This window comes from Cololabis saira, chromosome 5 (genome assembly GCF_033807715.1).
Source record: "Cololabis saira isolate AMF1-May2022 chromosome 5, fColSai1.1, whole genome shotgun sequence".
Lineage (NCBI taxonomy): Eukaryota > Metazoa > Chordata > Actinopteri > Beloniformes > Belonidae > Cololabis > Cololabis saira.
The window spans coordinates 33,793,060-33,813,355 of record NC_084591.1 but is presented as its reverse complement, the minus strand read 5'-3'; the positions used below and the strand labels follow the sequence as shown (position 1 = coordinate 33,813,355).

At 47.1% G+C, this 20,296-nt stretch overlaps 1 protein-coding gene across 8 annotated transcripts; it reads left to right on the top strand.

The window, feature by feature from the left end:
* Window positions 1–1,305: 1,305 nt before the first annotated feature.
* Window positions 1,306–19,669, top strand: zmp:0000001167 (protein phosphatase 1 regulatory subunit 12A). Of its 8 annotated transcripts, none has more exons than XM_061721655.1 (25): window positions 1,306–1,655; window positions 6,418–6,548; window positions 6,697–6,815; window positions 8,080–8,236; window positions 8,329–8,473; window positions 8,565–8,639; window positions 8,761–8,840; window positions 11,957–12,126; window positions 12,201–12,310; window positions 12,400–12,597; window positions 13,983–14,065; window positions 14,150–14,239; window positions 14,409–14,513; window positions 14,597–14,701; window positions 14,788–14,878; window positions 14,968–15,102; window positions 15,193–15,295; window positions 15,424–15,527; window positions 15,641–15,700; window positions 15,782–15,804; window positions 15,881–15,944; window positions 16,762–16,866; window positions 17,007–17,057; window positions 17,392–17,442; window positions 18,464–19,669. In XM_061721655.1, the coding sequence occupies exons 1-25, from the start codon at window positions 1,380–1,382 to the stop codon at window positions 18,548–18,550; spliced, it is 2,718 nt and encodes a 905-aa protein (XP_061577639.1). In that variant the 5' UTR covers window positions 1,306–1,379; the 3' UTR covers window positions 18,551–19,669. The 8 variants fall into 8 exon arrangements, with proteins under 8 accessions (XP_061577639.1, XP_061577638.1, XP_061577637.1 ...); XM_061721654.1 differs by having other exon boundaries at window positions 11,933–12,126; window positions 12,403–12,597; window positions 14,412–14,513; XM_061721653.1 differs by having other exon boundaries at window positions 11,933–12,126; window positions 12,403–12,597.
* The last annotated feature ends 627 nt before the right edge of the window (window positions 19,670–20,296 follow it).

Genomic DNA, 20,296 nt, shown 5'->3' with positions numbered 1-20,296 from the left:
AGCAGCATCTAAAATGTAATTTTCTGAAGGGTAACTATGATACAGCTGCCACTCAGGAAGGGTTATCATCAGTACTCGAGTTGTAAAAAAAAATCAGGGGGGATGGTGGATTTTATCATATGGGGACGGATAATTTGTGCTGATTACAAATAATAAGTGCCAACAAACAACATATATACAGGTGCGTCTTAACCATCAGTCACTCACTAAACATGGAGAAGGAGAAAAAGAGATGCAGGAACTTTTCAAGGCAGGAGCTTGAGGTTATGGTGGATGAGATTAATGTGCGAAAAAGGTGATATTAGAGGCTTACCTTTTCACAGAAGAAATTTTAAGACAGGTCAAGGTTGTCTTAAAGTTAAGAAAAAAGTCAAGAACAAATTTGAGAACTTTTATTTCAAGAATACCATTTATTCTTAAGTTTTTTCTTAAGAAGAAACTTAAAAAGAAAGTTGAGAAAATACTTAAGAACTTTTTTGGAGAATATGACTTCTTCTCTTTTTTCTTCTTAAGACTGAATTTAAGAAAAAAAATTACACTTAAGAAGATTTTTTTTCTTAAGAATGTTTTGTGAATCAGGTGTTGTGCCGGATTCAGCACCCCTGCCGTGAAAAGCACCCCCTCGTCGCCATATATTACCCACAGACAGATCTCTTATTCACGAATAAATGTCAAAAAGGACTAAATGCTCATGTTTAATTTACTACAAATGACAACGTACACACAATGACAAAAATTATATTCTCATTCCGTGTCATGTTCTGTTTAGCGTCCAGTTTTGTGTTAATGATTCATGTTTAAATGCGCTCATGGATTCCACAATAGTCATACTTTCCCACAATCACAGTCACAGATAACAATAATCGGGTAAAAGGTTATTGATGTCATTAATTAATAGCCTGCTTACTGTGTTGTCTTCCATAATATTTGTAAATATATATAATATAAACTCCTAAGTATGTGTTTGTGTGAGTGTGTATGAGGGGGTGCTTTTCACGGCAGGGGTGCTGAATCCGGCACAACACCGGCCCTTGGTCTTCTTTCTGGAAACAAATTTCCGAGCACACCTGAATGCAGCGCATTACTGCCGCCTCAAGGCTGATTTATGGTTCCGCGTCACACCAACGCAGCGCCTACGGTGCGCGTGTCCGCGTACCCTACGCCGTTGGCTCTGCGTCGATTTAATTTAATAATTATTAACATAATCCAGGCTCCAGTCATAGAAGTTAGCGGCTGCAGTTCCCCCGTGTGTCCGCCAGGCGGCGCTCCGCCCCGGTGGTGGATGGGGGGGGGGTTGGAGCTCAGTCCAACAGCGCTCTCTCTACACTCCTCTCCTCGTACCATGAACTGAAGCTGTCCGGGACAGACCTGCTGGGAAGATGGCGGCCACTGACCAGTCCCGGTCCGAAGCTGCCAAGCAGAGACGGCAGGACCAGCTGCAGCGGTGGCTCGGCTCGGACACCGACCGGACGGGCTCGGGAGCGGCGGAGCCGGCGGGCGGCGCCGGGACGCGGCGGGCCAAGGTCCGCTTCGCCCAGGGAGCCGTGTTCATGGCCGCCTGCTCGGCCGGGGACCGGGAGGAGGTGGCGGCGCTGCTGCGGCAGGGAGCCGACATCAACCACGCCAACATCGACGGGCTCACGGCGCTGCACCAGGTGGGTGGGGGGGGCTCCTTACTTTATTGATCATGGTTCTTATTTGATCACTTTTATCTAGGGTGCAGAGAAGACACGCAGGCGTTATTATCTAACTTCCCAAGACAGAAGGCTCTGGAGTTGTTGTTGTTTTATGCGTTTATTGGCTGTGATTGGTGGAGTCTCTGCAGACTTTCAGTGATCTGATCAACAGGTCCCAGTGATCGATATGTGTGGGGGTTAGTGGGGGGGTCTGCTGTCATCAGAGGGGATGCTTTCAGGTTAACTTTATAATAAAGTTAACCTGAAAGCATCCTCTCTGATAAGTTCAGTTTTCTGAACTTATCAATATGCCTCTGTCCTTCACAGGATAAGTCAAATGGATCACTGCAAAAACTCAAAATCTTAACAAGAATATTTGTCTTATTTCTAGTTAAAATGTCTAATTTTAGTAAAAAAAATCTCATTAGACTTAAAACAAGACTCATCACTGGAAAAAACAACAATTTTAACTTGTTTCAAGTAGATTTTCACTTGAAATAAGTAGAAAAATCTGCCAGTGGAACAAGATTTTTTTGCTTGTAATAAGAAGATTAATCTTGTCCCGCTGGCAGATTTTTCTACTTATTTCAAGTGAAAATTTACTTGAAACAGATAAATTGTCAAATAAGTAATTTTTTTTTTGTTATTTTTCTGGTGATGATCAGTAAAACCACATTCATGATGAAATGACATAAGGGATGGAAAGGGGGGATGGCAGTTTTACAGGGGGGATGATTTGGACCGTTTTTATTTCAGGAGGGATGCCATCCCCCCTCATCCCCCCTCAACTCCAGTACTGGTTAGGGGGCTCTGCTGTCATCAGAGAGGATGCTTTCAAATTAACTTTATTTAATACCCGTAGGTAGATTTGTTTTGCAAGTAAAAGACTGTCCTTAATTTGACACAGGACAAAAAACAGTAAAAACAATGAACAGGTTTGCAACAGCAACAAGACAGACATGGCAGGTATCACAATGCTCACTGACAGGGTAAAAGTAGATGTTGCCCACAAGGAAAAGAACAATGAATGAATACAAAAAGTTAAAAACCAAGGTCAGGGTTTCTAATAAATAAGTTAAAAGCAGGATAGACCTCAGTAATAAATAAAAATTGTCAAGATTTGTTTAAAAGAGAGACAGCAGCAGGGACGAAGCTGTTCTGTAGCGTGTGGCTTTAACCTAAAATAGTGCAGTTTGCATGTAGCCCCCCCTGTCCTGCAGCTCGCCTCCCTCCTTCCTCTGGAGTCCATCCCTGGCCGGAGGCTGGACAGCATCACTGTCACACAGCCCTCCACCTTCATGTGTTCACATCAGATATTTACAAGTAAATACAACAGTTTAACTTCACATTTGAGCTGGGGGGGGTTCTGTTTTAACAAAGATGCCCCCCCCCCCCCCCCTCAAAAGTTGCCCTGTAAACAGCCGTGTTTTGGCTGATCTGACACTCAGTCTTGCCCTCCATCCCTCTCCCCGCTGTTGCTCATCTGTTGCCTGGTGACTTGAATTAAATACAGGCTCACACTCCCCAGACTTTCCATCCTCTCCATCCAACGCTCCGCTGTCTTCTCCACGACACCCTCCTCCTCTCCCCTTCGCTGCTGCTGCTGCTGCCTTGCTCCCTCTTTCTCTTGCTCCTTCCTTCTTCGCCGGTTCCCCAAGGAGGCGACTTCAGGGATTCGGGTGAAGAAATGGAAAACATTCCTCAAACAGCAACAAGCTGCTGTTGTCAAAGCTGATTCCTACAATGAGTCATTTGATGGGGGTTCATGCACGCATCTCCTCATCTCACACGGGGGCAAGAGGTGCCCTGTGTTCGTTCATTCATTCATTCATTCATTCATTCATTCATTCAGCTTGGAGCCCCCACTTGCTCAGAGCCCTCCCACCCCCCGACTGCCCCCAGTGGGCTCTGCTTCTGGCTGTAACTGTGTGTTTTGTTTGTTCTTTCCACGCCGTTGTCTGGCTAATTATCCTGCATGGTAAGGGGCGACGCAGGCTGGAGGCAGCTTTGTGATTAGTCCCTTTAGTCCAGAAGCAAAGCCTCTTAGGTGGCTTAAGTCACTCCCGGTGGACGAGGGTGGGTGTGGGAGTGCGGACACTTGGTGCGGTGACCTCCTGCAGAGCAACTGTTGTGATGATGGACGGCGGGAAGCAGATTAGTGAGACTAGTCTTGACTCATCGAGAGCTTTTGCTGTAACACTGGAAAGGTGCTCGTAGATGCATTAACGTCCTTTCTGGTTTCACTGGTTCAGTTTGAAGCTTTAAGCCAACGTCCGTGGTCCCCGGAGGATGAATCCCACTTCCTCTGGTGGTCTCGGACCACCCTGAGGTTGACATTTGTGTTTTCCTGTGAAGCCTCTCAGCTTCTATTTGATGGATTGTCATGAAAGTCTGGTGCATAAGTCCCCCACCTCCCCTCCCGTCCCGATGAATCGCTGTGACTTCAGTGATCCCTTAACTGTTCATCTGGCGCTGTGAGAGGGTCACACACCGTGTTTGTGCAACACGTTGGTTTATGAGAAAATGCTAAGCTCAACTAAAACTGATGATGGCTCGGCTGTGCTCTGTGTTTTTGTGAATGTCAGCGGGTTTTCCAGGGTGGCATTTATCTGCTTGTGTCAGAGATCTGGACATGTTTGTCTTCACTCTGAACTGTCTCATCTGATTTCTAAAGAGGCTTTTATACAGGCAGCGATGGGACTTCCTGTCTGCTTGAGTGCTGCAAACGAGACCACAAAAAAACCAAATCTGTCTTTTCTTATTTGATTAAATAGATCTTGCATCAAGTGACTTTTTTTCCATTCCCATATTTCAGCACACAAAACAAGGTCAATTATAATAAAATGGAGACTGACGAAATAAAATTACAACATTTGATCTGTCGGCCAGGGCCTCACCAGCTTTTTCTGGGCCTGAACCTGGTTTAGGGCTGTACTTTCGGGGGTTTAAAAATCTATGCTCAATACTACAAAAGCCCAAACATCTGTCTCTGTGCTAAAAACATCTGGGGGTTTTAAGCACCCTCCAAAGGTTTTTATTGTGGCATCTTGTAGCTGCAGCAAACATCAACGGACAGTCGAGAGCAGACGTTCGCCTTTTTCAGGTCGCCAACTGACAGTCGAGATGTGTTTGAGTTCAGACATTTTATTGTCCTTTCGTTTCCTATATGCAGAATTAAAAGAAATCGTGTTAACTTGCACATTAACGTGTTAAGATAAGCAGCTAATTTCTGGATCTAAAGCTGAAAGATGCTTCATGTCAAGTCCACTGGGGTGATTTAAATGGCCATTATTTTTCTCTTTCAGTACATGCATCGTGTAGCCTTAACGTTTCATCTGGTTTATTTTGAGGGGACGAGGAGACAGTAAATGATCCGACTTTGAAGCTTTGAACACTGAGAGATCTTTCTGTTCCCCCTGTCAGTATTCACATTAGTTTTCCACTGCAAGCACAGGATATCCAAGAGCTCATTTCTGCAGCCTGTCAGGCGGCGAGCGTGTCGGAGGGGCAGCCGGGGCTGCTCTTGTTAAAGAGAGGCGAGATAGTCTGGACACATGAAGAGGGTGGTGAACAGGTTTACAGACGGAGGTGACGGTGATGCCCAAAGGGACGGGTCGAGAGAAGGTTTTGGTAGCATGAATTTCACATTATAACCTTTGATCAAGCGTGTCCAAGCAGACCTTCAATGATTGTTGCTGTCTAGAGGCAGATTGATTAATCAGGCTTATCATTGGCCTTTTTATCTGAATAAACCGTATTGATGAAGACCTGAGGACATCTAGCGGATTGACAGGCAGGTGCATCCGATGACCCGGTCTTCAGAGGCGTGAGACAGTTGATTAGGGATCGTGACCCGCGTTAAAGTCAGTTGGCTTTTCCCTCCTCGTCCACGCTGACGAAAACACAAGAAGCGCCTCCACCGGATTGATGAGTGTTACTTGCAGGAAACAAGACGCAGAATCACCCAGATGAACTGGAATTGCTGGAAAACAAATTTTGTGAATGAAAGTGCCTGAAGCTTTAATGTGTTAATAAGAGTTAAAGGCTTCTTCACTTTGCATGCATTTAATTCAGAGCACAAATGGCTCTCATTGCCAATATTTTAAAGTGGAGCAGATATTGGGAGGGTGGGTGTCACACCTTCACCTGAAATCAGTGAAATGCAAGTAAAGCCGATGATGATCCCTTTTGAAGGACGAATGACTTCTGCAGAAGAAAACCCCAGAAATTGGCTCGGCTGTTCCCACCTGCTGAGACTTTTCCCCTCATAAATATTAACTCAGATTAACGCAGCATATCATAACATTATCCCACGAGGTCCTCATGCGATTCATCTTGGGACCTGTGCTGGATCACGCTGAGGTCTTTGTTGGACCTCGCCTAAGGAAATGCTGCTAAATAGATTCCCTGTTTCACCCTCGCCACAAAATGACTGTTTTGGAAAGTACTTGAGGGCTTTTAGCAGCCCACTTAGCAGAAAGTCATTACAGCAAGTAGACACAGTAGTCATTGTTTTAGTCCTGCTGCTTTAGATGAGTTTTCTAGATTTTGGGAATGTTTGGAGTTTGGTCTTTTACAATAAACCACAGAAACACGGGTCAGAGACCTCCTGTATCCTGCTGAAACTGCACCTAAGATGGACTTTTGTTTATTAAGGTGCACGCTGGGGACTCTGACCATCAGCAGCAAGTGATAAACACTTACGCAGCAGTCCATCACATGGCTCTTTGTCCTCCGTCAGGCCTGCATTGATGAAAACGCTGAGATGGTGCAGTTTCTGGTGGAGAGCGGGAGCAACGTCAACAGAGGGGACAACGAGGGCTGGACTCCTCTGCACGCCGCCGCCTCCTGTGGCTTCATCCAGATCACTAAGTGAGTGCTGGAGGCCTTCGCTCTGTCGCGCGTTTGTTTCACCGATGGAGGCCGTCGTTCACTTTAAATCCCTGCAGACTGCAGAGATCAGTAATACAATAGCGGCATCCAGCGACGCAAGTTGAACTAAAACGCCTGTCTTCTGCAGATACCTGATAGAGCACGGCGCTCACGTTGGGGCGGTGAACAGCGAAGGAGAGCTTCCTTTGGATGTCGCCACCGAGGATGCCATGGAAAGGCTGCTCAAAGCTGAAATCAAAAAACAAGGTGAGATGTTTAGAGAGACAAGCATCTCCTTTATCACTTTAAAAAGACCTGGGCTTTTACTGAGAAGCGGGCGCCCTTTCCTGAGGTCCTAGCGAAGCATTTGTGACAGGCTTCGCTTGAAATGCTGCAGGAATACTCAACAAAAGCTCCTTTATTCCAACCAGCTCTGATCAGAGGTGAAATCAGCCACTTGACTCTACTCCAACACTCTCCTCCACAAGTCGTGCCTCTTTTGAAACTGGCGTTACGGTCTCCTACGGCCCCCTTTACTGAGGGGCAGTGAATGCAGCATGACCTGAACTTGGGTGGATGTGAAGATCATTCTGCTCCGGGTCTGTGATGTCACAGTCCAAGCCTCTCCACCTTCACCACACGTCCCATCATGCTGGATTTTCTCTGCTGTGGGAGGTGGAGGAGCAAATCCCAGTTTCAAACAAGGCACCAGAGGTGTCAAAAGTATTCACATTCATTACTCAGGTAGAAGTATAGATACTAGAGTTTAAAAATACTCCTGTAAAAGTTGAAGTAGCAACTCAAGTTTTTTACTCAAGTAAAAGTATAAAAGTACTGGTTTCAAAACTACTTAAAGTATAAAAGTAAAAGTAATGTAAGGGGGGAAAAAGCCATTAAGGACAAAATCCATTGAAAATGAATGCATCTTAGTATAATGCAAATATATTAAAGAACCATATATGTGTACTATTGAGCATTAACATGTGTTTCAGAGAGCAGCAGATATGATGACTAGTTGCCTATAAGTATTGTAATGGTGCAAAAAGTCAAACTTCAGAGGCATGTTATCATTTATCCTAACCTTTATTGGAATGTACATCCAAGTTTAGTTGCAGGAATCTGAGGGAACGGATGTAAGAACAAAACTGGACGAGAACATCTGAAACAACCACAACCAAATTCACTCTATCTGGATGGAGCAATTTAACTGGATAGTTTTTTTTTTTTAACGCCAAAATTAAATAGAGTAACGAGGCTGTTTTTAAAATGTAAGGAGTAAAAAGTACAGATAATTGCATGAAAATGTAAGGAGTAAAAGTAAAAAGTCGTTTGAAAAATAATTACTCCAGTGAAGTATAGATAACCAAAATTTCTATTTAAGTAAGGTAACGAAGTATTTGTACTGCAAGACACACAGCGTGAAAGAGTAGGTGGGGGGGGGGCGGCTTGTGCAGGTGCAGGTGGTTGTTAATTTTCGCTAATTATTCGTATGTCTGGTTTTCATTTGAACTTGTTTGCATGCGTGTCACAGGGATCGACGTGGACAAGGCCCGGAAGGAGGAGGAGAGGGTCATGCTCCAGGACGCCATGGCAGTGCTGGAAGGAGGCGGCACCCTTACGCCTCACCTGAACACCAAGGCGACGGCTCTGCATGTCGCCGCCGCCAAAGGCTACATTGAAGTCCTCAAGTGAGCATTTAGGGCTTGTTAGCGTTTGTCTAGCTCGTATTCTAAGCTGTGTCCTTTGCTCACTGCCTCCACGTCTTCATCGGCTTTGTCAGGGTACTGCTGCAGTGTGGCGTGGACGTGGACTGCATGGACATAGACGGGTGGACGCCCCTGCACGGGGCAGCTCACTGGGGGCAGGAGGAGGTGTGCAGCCTGCTCGCTGACAGCATGTGTGACATGGCTGCAGTCAACAATGTGGTGAGGGCAAAGCAAACAAACGTCCCGCGGCGGTACGTCTCTGCTAGCCGCCTGAGTTCCTGCGTGTAATGTCCCGCTGATGTCGTTGAAGGGACAAACGCCCCTGGACGTTGCAGATGAGAGCCTCGTGGACACGTTGGAGGAGCTGCAGAAGAAACAAAACGCAGTGAGTGTGCCTGGACGCTGGCTCGGCGACCGCCTCCCCCGGTCGGATAAACCCGGTGTGATTGATGGTGTTCCCGCAGCGAATGTTCTCGGTGCTCAGGTCTGTTTATGTTCCTCTTCAGCTGCGGAGCGAGAAAGAGAAACAGACTCCTGTTATTGAGACCAGTCCGCAGATCTCCATGGTACCAGTCCGCACACGCAGGTCAGTGCCAACGTTTGTGTGAACCTGTGTTTGTGTGCGCGCCGTGCTCGTCTTCAGCTGAATCCCGTCATCTGCATGGAGTTATGACGTTAACAGTGGCAGCGTTCCCCTTGACCGGTGACAAGCAACAGTCTCTGCTGACGGTTTTCGCTGTGTCGCATGTGTGTCAGACACTCCTGGTGACACTGCTGGGAGTAAAAATGGAGATTAAATAATCAAAAGCGTTATTTTTTGGTGTGAAATCAAAATATCCTGATTCTTAAAAACACATCTGGCTGAGATGATCCCGGTGGTGGATAGACCTCCTGGCTCCATAAATGTTGTAAACAATGATAACAGTAGAGGTTACTCGTACAGGACTTATAAGGTGGTATAAACACCTGTCTGGGTCCAGACGCCTCTTTTTCACAGATTTTAACGTCGTACATGAACAGTTTGGCCGGCCGAAACCAACTTAAATAGCTTAAATGACTTTCTTCATGTTAAAATATCAGTTTCCATTTCATTTGAAGGAATGATTTGTTACCTTGACAATAACGAGAGTTAATTTGGATTCCTGTCCCGTGAAGTGCTTCATGGCACTTCGTCACACAACGATAAAACCAGCTCAGAACCCGGGAGGTGAACATCATGACATGACAGTCTAAGAGGCTCAAAAAGTAATGATGGAGGAGAAAACGAGGGAGAGACCAAACACGAGTAAATCTTGGACTGCTTTAAAGCACATACAATATAATTAGTTCCCTTATATAATGCAGTGCTAAAGTTTGTTCCACTAAATATATATATGCGTGTGTTATGTATGTATATGTGTGTGTATATATATGTATATGTGTGTATATATATATATATATATATATATATATATATATATATATATATATACATACATACATACATATGCTTCGTTTAGTGCTGTTATATGGGGCTAGAACAGTCTCATAATTCACAAATGCACACGCCGATCCACAAATGCACAGGACAAAATTCACAAATGCACAGACCGATTCACAAATGCACACAATTCACACATGTAATATCTCCGCTGTTTCTCATCATCAATTACTTGCATCGACAGGACTAAGAGCTCTCCAGTCTCCCGACGGCTCTGGTTGAACGGCCCGACAAACCATCTCCGATTGCGCTGTTTTCTTTACCGAGATCACAAGAAAAGCAGAGCAGTGATCTCCTCTCCATCCCGTGTTGCTGTCTTGTTTATTTATATTTATTCCACTAACTCGAAATATTTAATCACTTTTCTAAGCGAACGACGCAAACACAGTTCAAACAGCAGGTGTATCCACCCCTTTAATCTGATTGGTTTACAAGTAAATCGTCCCCCACGTGGGGTGCGCTCTTATGATTGGCTGAAACAAAGGAAGACATCTGATTGGTTGCAGATCCTTCCGTGTTAAAAAAAACGTATTTGTGGATCGAGTCACGTCAGGGGAGTCTCTCAAAAGTCACACGCAAATCCAGCGCAGCTCACAGACAAAAAAACGTTTGTAAATCAGGTTATATTTGTGTGTGCATATAAAATACATTTATGTATCTTGTCCCCGCACGTGTTAATTGTTCTGTGCATTTGTGAATCTTGTCCTGTGCATTTGTGGATCGGTGTGTGTATTTGTGAATTATGAGACTGTTCTAGCTCCATACAGTTAAGCTGAACGTAACACCCCCATCATCCGATTTAAGGTCACAGGGCTCTGATGGACCTCATCCCAACTCTTCAGAGGAAAGGGGGGCTGGGCTTGTTTTGCCATTTTTGGGTGGCCTGTTATTTTAGTTGAGTGTATTAAAGAAAAAAAACTACAGATGTGCTCATACAGTAAGGCAAGTTTATCTGTATATCACAATTCAACAATAATGGGATTCAAAGTGCTTTACAAAGACATTAAAACATAAATAAAAAGCATGATTTACAATTTAAACAAAAAAGAATAAATAAAAATTTGATTAAATCACTGGTTAAAATATGATCAAGTTTCTAAACAAGTTTAAGTACAGTAGCCAGATTCTACACACTGCACCACAAACAGGGTCCCGCTGTTCAGCTTGTTGGTTTGGTTGAAGCATGTTAGAGTCAATTGGAGCTTGCTCATGTCGATTGCAGCATGCTGGTGTGGTTGGAGTTTGCTAGTGTGGTTGGAGCATGCTAGTGTGGTTGGAGCATGGCCAAGTCGATTTGGAGCATGTTCGGGTCGATTGGAGCATGCTCGCATAGATTGGAGCTTGCTCGGGTCGATTGGAGCTTGCTTGGGTCGATTGGAGCTTGCTAGTGTGGTTGGAGCTTGCTCGGGTCGATTGGAGCATGCTCGAGTCGATTGGAGCTTGCTTGGGTCGATTGGAGCATGCTCGGGTCGATTGGAGCTTGCTCGGGTCGATTGGAGCATGCTCGAGTCGATTGGAGCATGCTCGAGTCGATTGGAGCTTGCTAGTGTGGTTGGAGCTTGCTAGTGTGGTTGGAGCTTGCTCGGGTCGATTGGAGCTTGCTAGTGTGGTTGGAGCTTGCTAGTGTGGTTGGAGCTTGCTCGGGTCGATTGGAGCTTGCTAGTGTGGTTGGAGCTTGCTAGTGTGGTTGGAGCTTGCTAGTGTGGTTGGAGCTTGCTCGGGTCGATTGGAGCTTGCTCGGGTCGATTGGAGCATGCTCGGGTCGATTGGAGCATGCTCGGGTCGATTGGAGCATGCTCGGGTCGATTGGAGCATGCTCGGGTCGATTGGAGCATGCTCGGGTCGATTGGAGCATGCTCGAGTCGATTGGAGCATGCTCGAGTCGATTGGAGCATGCTTGAGTTGATTGGAGCTTGCTAGTGTGGTTGGAGCTTGCTAGTGTGGTTGGAGCTTGCTCGGGTCGATTGGAGCTTGCTAGTGTGGTTGGAGCTTGCTCGGGTCGATTGGAGCATGCTCGGGTCGATTGGAGCATGCTCGGGTCGATTGGAGCTTGCTCGGGTCGATTGGAGCATGCTCGGGTCGATTGGAGCATGCTCGGGTCGATTGGAGCATGCTCGGGTCGATTGGCTGCACATGGAACGATTGCCTTCACTGATCAGCTCCCTGCATGCCACCCCACCTTGGCCCCACCCTTGCAGGACCTCTATCTCTCGTATGAGCAGTAAAGAGAAAATTGGCCTCCATGAGCGGGAGAAGCACCCACCTCCCTCCCTGCGGAGTACTCCGGCCGAGGAAGAAGAGGAGGAAGGCCAGACGGGACAGAACCAAGCGAAAGCCTCCAGCAGCTCCAGCTCAGAGGAAGAGAGCGAGTCTGAGAGCGATGCAGAGTCAGGTGAGGAGAGTTGCAGCGGCGAGTTCGTGGCGCTAACGGTGATTTACTGACGGTGCTCATTCATGTCGTTGCAGAGAAAGCCAAAAACAGAGAAATCATAAACAACTTGAACAACAAACGAAACACCAGCAGCCTGCTTTCTACCTCCATGTCACAGAGTGCCGCTGCAAGCCAAGGGAAGAAGGTAGGCTGCAAAGACGATAAGCGGAGAACAACTAATGCACGTTTTACTCTCTGAGCCTCTGCAGAATGATGGTTGTGTTGGATGTGCAGCAGGAACCAGTCAAGCCTTTAGCCACGGAGGCTCCGGGCTCATGGAGAACGTCTCTGAGGAAGGCAGGCAGCTCTGTGACTCTGGGCTCAACTGGGATCTCTGACTCCAGCCAGGATCCCAGCAGACCAGCGGAGTCGGTCCTGGGGATGACCCGCTCCGCCTCCAGCCCTCGCCTCAGCTCCGAGGCCGACACCAAGGTACGGGAGTGCGAGGAGTTAAAAAAACTGGTTATTTTACCACTCAGATGTGAAGGTCTAGGACTGGGTATCGATTCAAATGTCAAGAATCGATTCGATTCCGATTCTTATAATTCAGAATCGATTATCAGGATTTGATTCGATCCAATCGATTAAATCCGATATTGATATGGGTTAGTGTTATTAAAAATGTTTTTTGACCCGTTGCCTGAATTATATGACTGTAGTTATGCAACATATGAATTATAGTATTTTATTGAGATTCAGCAGCAAGTATTGGCAACTAATGATGGCTCCCAGTATGCTGATATAGTTGCTTTCAGAAACATTGTGTGGGGCAGAATGATCAAACAGATCCGGAGCAGCAAACAGAGGTAGGGCCCTATGAAATCGTTTTTATTTTTTCAATTCTTTTCTTCCAATTGTTTTTTGATTTAAAATTTTTGAGAATTTGGTTTTTAGCATTTTATGCAAATTTAAAGGGGACCTATTTTGGCATCTAATACCTATTTTAAACAGACCTTGAATGTCTTAAAAACAAGCTTTTGATTGTTTTTGCTAAATAAATTAGAAATTCAGCCTCTGAGCCATGTCTTTATCATCCCATTCTCTAACCTCATTCTCTATGCGGGATTCTGAGTGGGCGGGGCTATGATAATGAGGAATGTGCTGATTGGCTGCCTGAATGACGCGATACACCGCTATGAAAAAATGGCGGAAGCTCCGGCCGGCGGAGTTAGTTGTGGGCGTGGTTTCACGCACCGCTCCTGTCGTGACATCACGACAGCAGCAGAATCTTATTGGCTCGTAGATCCACATCACACTGGACGGCTCATCCGGGCGGCTGTACAGACACTGCAGAATTTGGCTGCTTTCCTCCTTCTCTGAGTTGGCAGGCTGAGGGGAGACCACTTTATATATGTTAAAGCAAGAGAAAACGTGTTTTTCATAATAGAGAAGAACACTTTAAGTAGAACACTTCCAGAGTGAAAAACATTTTACAACACAAAGAGGCTGGAGATCATGTACTTTAACGGCGACGTCTGTAATACAACGCAGGTGGTTGTCTGTGCGAACTTACGCGAACGCAGGCTCAAACAACAAGTATATTCCAGCCTTAACAGTCCTGGGGAAGCTGCTCTGCCCCGTACCTGGGAGTAAACCAGTCGTTCTGTAGCTTCTGACTGATTTCTCAGGAACATGTAATAAAGAAAAAACATTGATATTTAGACATACAAATCGGTTTTAAGGAATTAATATGAGAATCAATTTAGAATCGGAAAATCGATTTTTTCAACATAGGCCGAGACGGGCCAAATAAAAGCGTTTTACTGATCGTTCCGTCAAATAACTGGTAAACAGGCCACTCCCCTCTCTGTCTGCAGGAGCCGCGGCTGGCGAGAGTGCCTCCCATCCCGACGCGGAGACTCTTCAGTATTCCAGATAACAGCCCCGATAACTCCAACAGGTGGGTTGATTGCTGTCCGTGCTGCACGTGTTTCAGAGCCGACCCTGTGGCTACATGTGTGCGCTTGTCGCCCCTGTCTCTCAGCTGGCTGAGCCGTAGCTCCTCCTACACCCGCCGCCTTCACAGCCACACAGGAAATGAGCTCACTAGTTCCACCCCTTCCTTGCTTCACAGGTCAGTTGCGCTGCTCACCACCTTGTATCCGTTCACTCCGTGGTTTGTTGCAGTGCTTGCAGGGTCCTAGTTCATTACCGCTACCCCCCCCAACCCCCACCCCCCAAATCTGGACGTGCACGCGGCTGTGAAAGATCCCTTTTGTGTTGACAATGATCTGTCTGGCTAGCAGCTCATCTTATGGAAAGAGACTGGATGACGCCACTGTGACCTCAGCGGGTACGGGAACGGGCTCCGCTGGCCTGAACCGCATCAACAGCGTCCTGGCTCAGAGGTATTTCCTCATGTCGCTGGGATTGTTGCATGAAGCATTTGCCTCTAAACTTTTGAAAGACTTTTGTTTGTTTTGTTTCAAAGATTTCCTCAGGATCAGACGGAAAAGAGGGATCAGACATTGAACAACAACTCGAACTCTCAGAGCGCAACAACAACAGGCGAACAAGAGACCAAGCAGAGGCGCAAGTGAGTCGACCAAAGACCCATCAGGGGAAAGAGAGGGAGGACAGTGTGCCCGTTTGTAGCTAAAGGTGCGATTTGTGCTCCCGTAGGTCCTACCTGACACCTGTGCGGGACGAGGAGGCCGAGGCGCAGAGAAAAGCTCGCTCCCGCCATGCACGCCAATCCCGCCGCTCCACTCAGGTACAGTTTTATCCGTCTAGACGTTCACTGCACATCCAGGTCTGAGCATCTGTGGACTGTCACGTAGCTATCTTCTACCCTTCCTGAAGGGGGTGACGCTAACCGACCTACAAGAAGCAGAGAAGACCATTAAAACCATGAAGACGGACAACAAAGGGAGAGATCAGGAAGAGGAGGACAAGGCCAAAGAGAAGGAGGCAAAGCAGAAGAAGGGGGAGGAAGGGGTGAGAGGCATGCACCAGAGCCTTACCGGCCTGCCGGCTGCTGCTCTAATGTCATATGGCATCATGTGATCGGGGTCGCTGCGTTTACAGGAAGTGAGCTGGAGGTCTCGTATTGCCAGTCTGCAGAAGTCGGACCTGCTGGGCCTCACGCAGCCGGCCGGTAGTCCTCGCCCCCAGACCACCGAGAGGAGAGGTATTTCCCACCGCCTCCCTCTTCCACCAAAATATTGCACTTCTGACTCTCTTCTGCATTTTTTTTTTGTTTTATTTCAGCTATTGCCTTTAAAATAAAATAAAAAAAACCGCCTGGTTGTGTTCCAGATGTTGAGGCCAGCGCAGGAGAGAGCGAGACAGAGCGATGGGCCAGAGAGCGCAGGGAGAGGAGACAGGCACGAGCCAGGAGGAAGGCACAGAGGACCGGGGAGGTAAACACTGCAAACATTCTTCATCTGGAAAACTGCTGCAGGCTGAAGGGAAAAAACCGAGTGAGTGGCCATACTTGGGCTTCAGTGCTGAAGAACATCTGTGTCATCTGCAGAGTGAAGACAACGATCCCAGTGGGGAGGAAGAGTTCTCAGGGGGTGGGCCGGATCCAAAGGTTTGTGTGTGCTTGAAAGTGCAGTCGCAGCCGTGTAACCAGAGATGGCAGCACTAATTATTCATGTACTTGTGTTTGCAGAGAGACCAGCACACGAGCTACAGGTACAGACCGAGTCCGGTTTTTGGATCCGACCTCCTCGTGACGCGTCTCTGACCTCCGCCCTCTTTGTCCCCTCAGGTTAGACCCGTCCTGTAACGACCGCCCCCGGGGAGGAGGATCTGAGGCCGATGATTTTAAGAAGGTGAGCGGGCCGAGCTCGGCGCTGCTCCCCAGAGACCAGGCCGGGCCAGAGCCCAGCCCGGCCCATCTGGTTTCTGATGATGCGGTGCTTAACTTTCCGTGTCATCGGTGATGCACCCCAGCAGTCAAAAGTTTGGACACATTTTCCATCCAAACATTCGACTGACTGCTGGTGTACATCTTAATACTTTTCTCAGACTGAACGGCGTCCAAAGCTAGTTTTTCTGGCTGCTCAGAAACGTTCAAGCATTATTTACAGGAACGAGAGACAAGAAAACACCTTTTTTACTTTCGCTTCACGGCCTCTGAGTGGCTTCATCGAGCACATCGCTGTTTACACAGAGGCTTTAAATGCAAATGTTAAGAAAGGTGCTAGCTGAGGTGCTTTTACGTGAACAATAATACTTTGATATCATCAGTTCAGTTTCATAAGTTTTTTGAAAAAGTAAGAACCGAACGATAATGGAGCTGGTCACATTGCTGAGGACCTTTCTAGACCTATAAACAACTCAATCTCAGTGTGTTTCTAAGATTTTTGTAGCCTCGTTGTAATATTTGTGATATGTGACCATTCTACAGTATTTCTGCATGTTTATATTCTCGTGGCTTCAGCACCGTAGTTGGAATCGATACAGAAACGCTGAAGAATGTATTTATGGAAAGAGTTCATCAGCTCGCTGCCAACTGTATCTGGAATGGCTCTGGTGCACAGACGCAGGGCTGCGTCACCTCGTTTTATTTACAGTCTTCAAACGTCAGAATCCTCTAAATCACTTAAATCACTCGCACTGATGGTTTCCTGCTCGCTTGTGTGTCAGTTGTTTGAGGACGTGTCCAGAGAAAACAGCCAGCTCCAGTCTCAGCTGCAGGACACTCAGAGGGTCGTCAGTCAGACCCGCTTGGACCTGGAGAAGGCCACACAGGTGAGCACAGACGCACGGCACCTCAAATCTCCACGTTTCCCCGTCTCCCCGTCTTCCTGTCTCACCTTTTACTTGACATGTTGTGTCTTGGACATTAAAGTCTAAATGTCCCGCTGTAGTGATGATGTTGTCTCCAACAGAGACAGGAGCGCTTCAGTGACTGTTCAGCTCTACTGGAGCTGGAGAGAAAGGTAACACACCTGCACACACACACAGACTCATGATTCTATTTTGTGGTTTGTTTTTTTTGCAACTTCATCTGCACCACTGCCACCTGCCGTATGTTGATGCCCTCCCACTCAAACCACTTCCTCGCTTGTTTTTGCTCAAACTCTATGCCCTTTTATTTCTCTCTCTCTCTCTCTCTCTCTCTCTCTCTCTCTCTCTCTCTCTCTCTCTCTCTCTATGTCTCTCTCTCTCTCTCTCTCTCTCTCTCTCTCTCTCTCCTCTACATCACCCTCTCTCTCTCTGTCTCCTCCTCATCGCCCTCTCTCTCCGCCCTCCCTCACGTTTCCCTGGCATCAGGACCGGAGGATGCTGGAGCGGCGTTTGGCGGAGCTGGAGGAGGAGCTGAAGGTGAGGAGAGGCTCAGAGCGCCGCTGACACTCTGCATGCGTCTGCTTGATTGGCGGCTTCAGCTTGTGTGGCCCGGAGCCGCCTCGGCACGTTTCAGACGGCGTGACGGGGCTGCTCCCGGTGGCGTGTTGGTACAGGAAGTCCGAGCCCAGGTAGCCGGAGGTTTGGGTCCAGATTTAGTCTGTGTTCAGCCCAAACAAACCTGGTTCAGTTTCAGCAGCTGGTCAGGAGAAACTGTTACAGTTAATCATTTAAAATAACATAAAAACCCTGAATTTATGTAATTTAGGTTACCTAGGTAACCGTCGCTGCATCAGGAAGGTAAATGTTGACTTCAATGCACCGAGAAGACGAGTAGCTGAGCTTTTAATGATGATTTATAAAGATATATAAAGTTAGTTCTGGCCCCAGGGGGGAAGTACTGATTGGGTCGCTAGGTGAGCAGTTTAAGCTAAGCTAACCAGCTGCGTCTTTACACTCGCTGGACACATGACTGTCAGTCTTTGTAAATCTCAGCAGTAAAACAATCAAAACTAGTCTTCAAATTCTTTTAACGTTCCCATTTATGCAGAAAATCCTGTTTGGGTTAGTAAAAACAGGTACCCTCGGATCAGAACAGTTTTTTTTTTCCCGTTGGTTTTGTCCTCTGCCAGCAGGACGTTACAGGAGCCAGAGCGGTAGAGGAAAACACGAGCACCACGTCATTGTCATCGTGGCTCCTGGCATCCACTGATGGGATGCTTTATATGACCAGCGTGAAAAGTTAGACCTGTATCCAGGTTTGAGACAATGTTGCAGCAAACAACCCGGCTATCGGTGGCATTTGTGCATTTTTGAGTTAATGAACCATTTCATTTGCCCTTAGTTCACTCGTTGATGGCAGCGTTGAACCGTTCTTGATTTATTAATGTGCTATGTTAGCGTGTTGTTGCGTAGTGACATGCTAACAAATGCAAAGCATTCAGAATTGGTTGCTATGGGTTGCTATGGTATTCTAACTTGAGTTTACTTCTGCCTCAAGGTTCTGGTGGACCTGAGAGCAGACAACCAGCGTCTGAAGGACGAAAATGGAGCACTGATCCGTGTCATCAGCAAACTCTCCAAATAGAACGAGAGAAGATCTCCAGGGAATATCCCTCCCTCCCTCTCTCATCCATCCATCCATCCATCCATCTGTCCATCCATCCATCCATCCGTCCCTTCTTCCACACATCCTCAGTGCCAAAGAGTGAGAGACATGGGGGGAAGGTAATGTGGAGACTGTCCTACGCACGTGAGCACTGCAGCGTGATTTTGGAGTGTGATGCCTCTTTGAGCGGCTGGAGTGTCTTTTGCGTGCCTTAACATTCGGTTGTCACAGGAGGACTTGCGGCCTCCAGGTTCTGGTTGACCCGAGGCCCCAGAGTAGCAGGAAAACCCAACGATGCACCGCGTCTACACGCGGGGCGATGCCAACACCGGCGCTGCACCGCCCCATGCGTGCCTCCATACTTCCTTGTTGCACATTCCACTGAGCACTCGAGATCGATTGGGTCTTCCCGCTCCCACCGGGCTTTATTTTTTTTAAATTTTGTGAACACTTTAAGTCACACAGTCACCAAGTTTCCCCACAGCAAAGTTGTAAACGTGTTGGTGTATTCTTCCTCTGGAGCACATTTCAGGCCCTGCCCCCACAGTCAGCAGCGTCCTACAGCGGGGGAAGTCCCTGAAGCTCCGTTGGGTAGTTTTTGTTTCCACATGCAAGTGTTTGAACCCACCTACCTCTCCACCTATGCACTTCCCCACATTTTTGTTGTTTTGAGACAAGAAGTACTCCATGCTCTTACAAAAAAGTAAAAGAAAAAAAAAAGAACCAGGTCGCTCGACCACAGCACTTTACTCTGTCCAAAGCAATAAAAGATCAGCGATGCTTTACCCGTCCTGCAGACGCCTCGGGTCCAGAGCAGCATCTTCCCACCCAGGCTCCTCACAGAGAGCACATGGAGAAGTTTAGCTGAAGGCAACGAGAAAGTGTTGTTCTGTCCACACCTATTATGCTATGAAAGGTTTTAATTGTTACTATTGATATTTTTCATTGTCAAATCCTCTTAAAAAGAAGCATGGTTGTGTATATAAATGTTTGTCTTGAATACCCTTTTGAAGTCGAATTCCATGTAGCCTTGCTTCACCTGTTGGTTTTCTAATATATTGAATGGATGTCTGCACCATAATAAAAGTGTTTGTAGCAGCTTGTTGATTATTATCTGCATGTTTGAGGCGCATCCCTCCGTCATGTCGGGTTCCTGGTTGCTTCACTCCCGCTGAACTGTACCATCCACGAGTACAGTGTCAGTTTTTCTGGTAACCAGATGTCCCGCATCACTCGGGAGGGAAAAAAAGAAAAGATGCAACAGCTGTAATGCTAACACGTAACCAGGCTAAAAGAGGGAATGGGTCCACACGGATGTATTTACAGTATGTTCGCACTGCCGCATCAATCAGGTGGACAGTACGTAACGGGAGGCAACAGAAGTGACTACTAAGTGCTGGATAGCTGGTCAGATGTCTGGGTGAAGGGCCTGGTGTCTCGTCAGCTCCCGCCTGTTCACAGTAACGTGGAGTTAAGTCATCCATCTGTTTGTCTCGTTTAAGAGCAGAGAGATGGACCACTGTCCTGCAGGGTAGAAGTCCTGACAACAAGCTGAGCTCCTAATAAGGAAGGGCAGGCTGGCCGAGGCACTCTCTCTGTAAATATCCCTCAGGTCTGAGAAAGGCTGAGGAAGGGAGCTGGGGAGGAAGAGGGAAGCGGATGGATTGCAGCCTTATATGGCCACAGCAGTGCTTTTCCCAGGGTTTGTGGCTGTGGAGCCCGGCA

What these genes read in the sequence shown, in the direction of transcription:
- zmp:0000001167 (XM_061721651.1), top strand. Translation starts at nt 1,380, where the DNA reads ATGGCGGCCACTGACCAGTCCCGGTCCGAAGCTGCCAAGCAGAGACGG. An exon ending in ACCCCTTCCTTGCTTCACAG is followed by an intron (nt 14,240 to 14,408) that starts GTCAGTTGCGCT and finishes CTGTCTGGCTAG; the next exon opens with CAGCTCATCTTATGGAAAGA. An exon ending in ACCTGGAGAAGGCCACACAG is followed by an intron (nt 16,867 to 17,006) that starts GTGAGCACAGAC and finishes TGTCTCCAACAG; the next exon opens with AGACAGGAGCGCTTCAGTGA.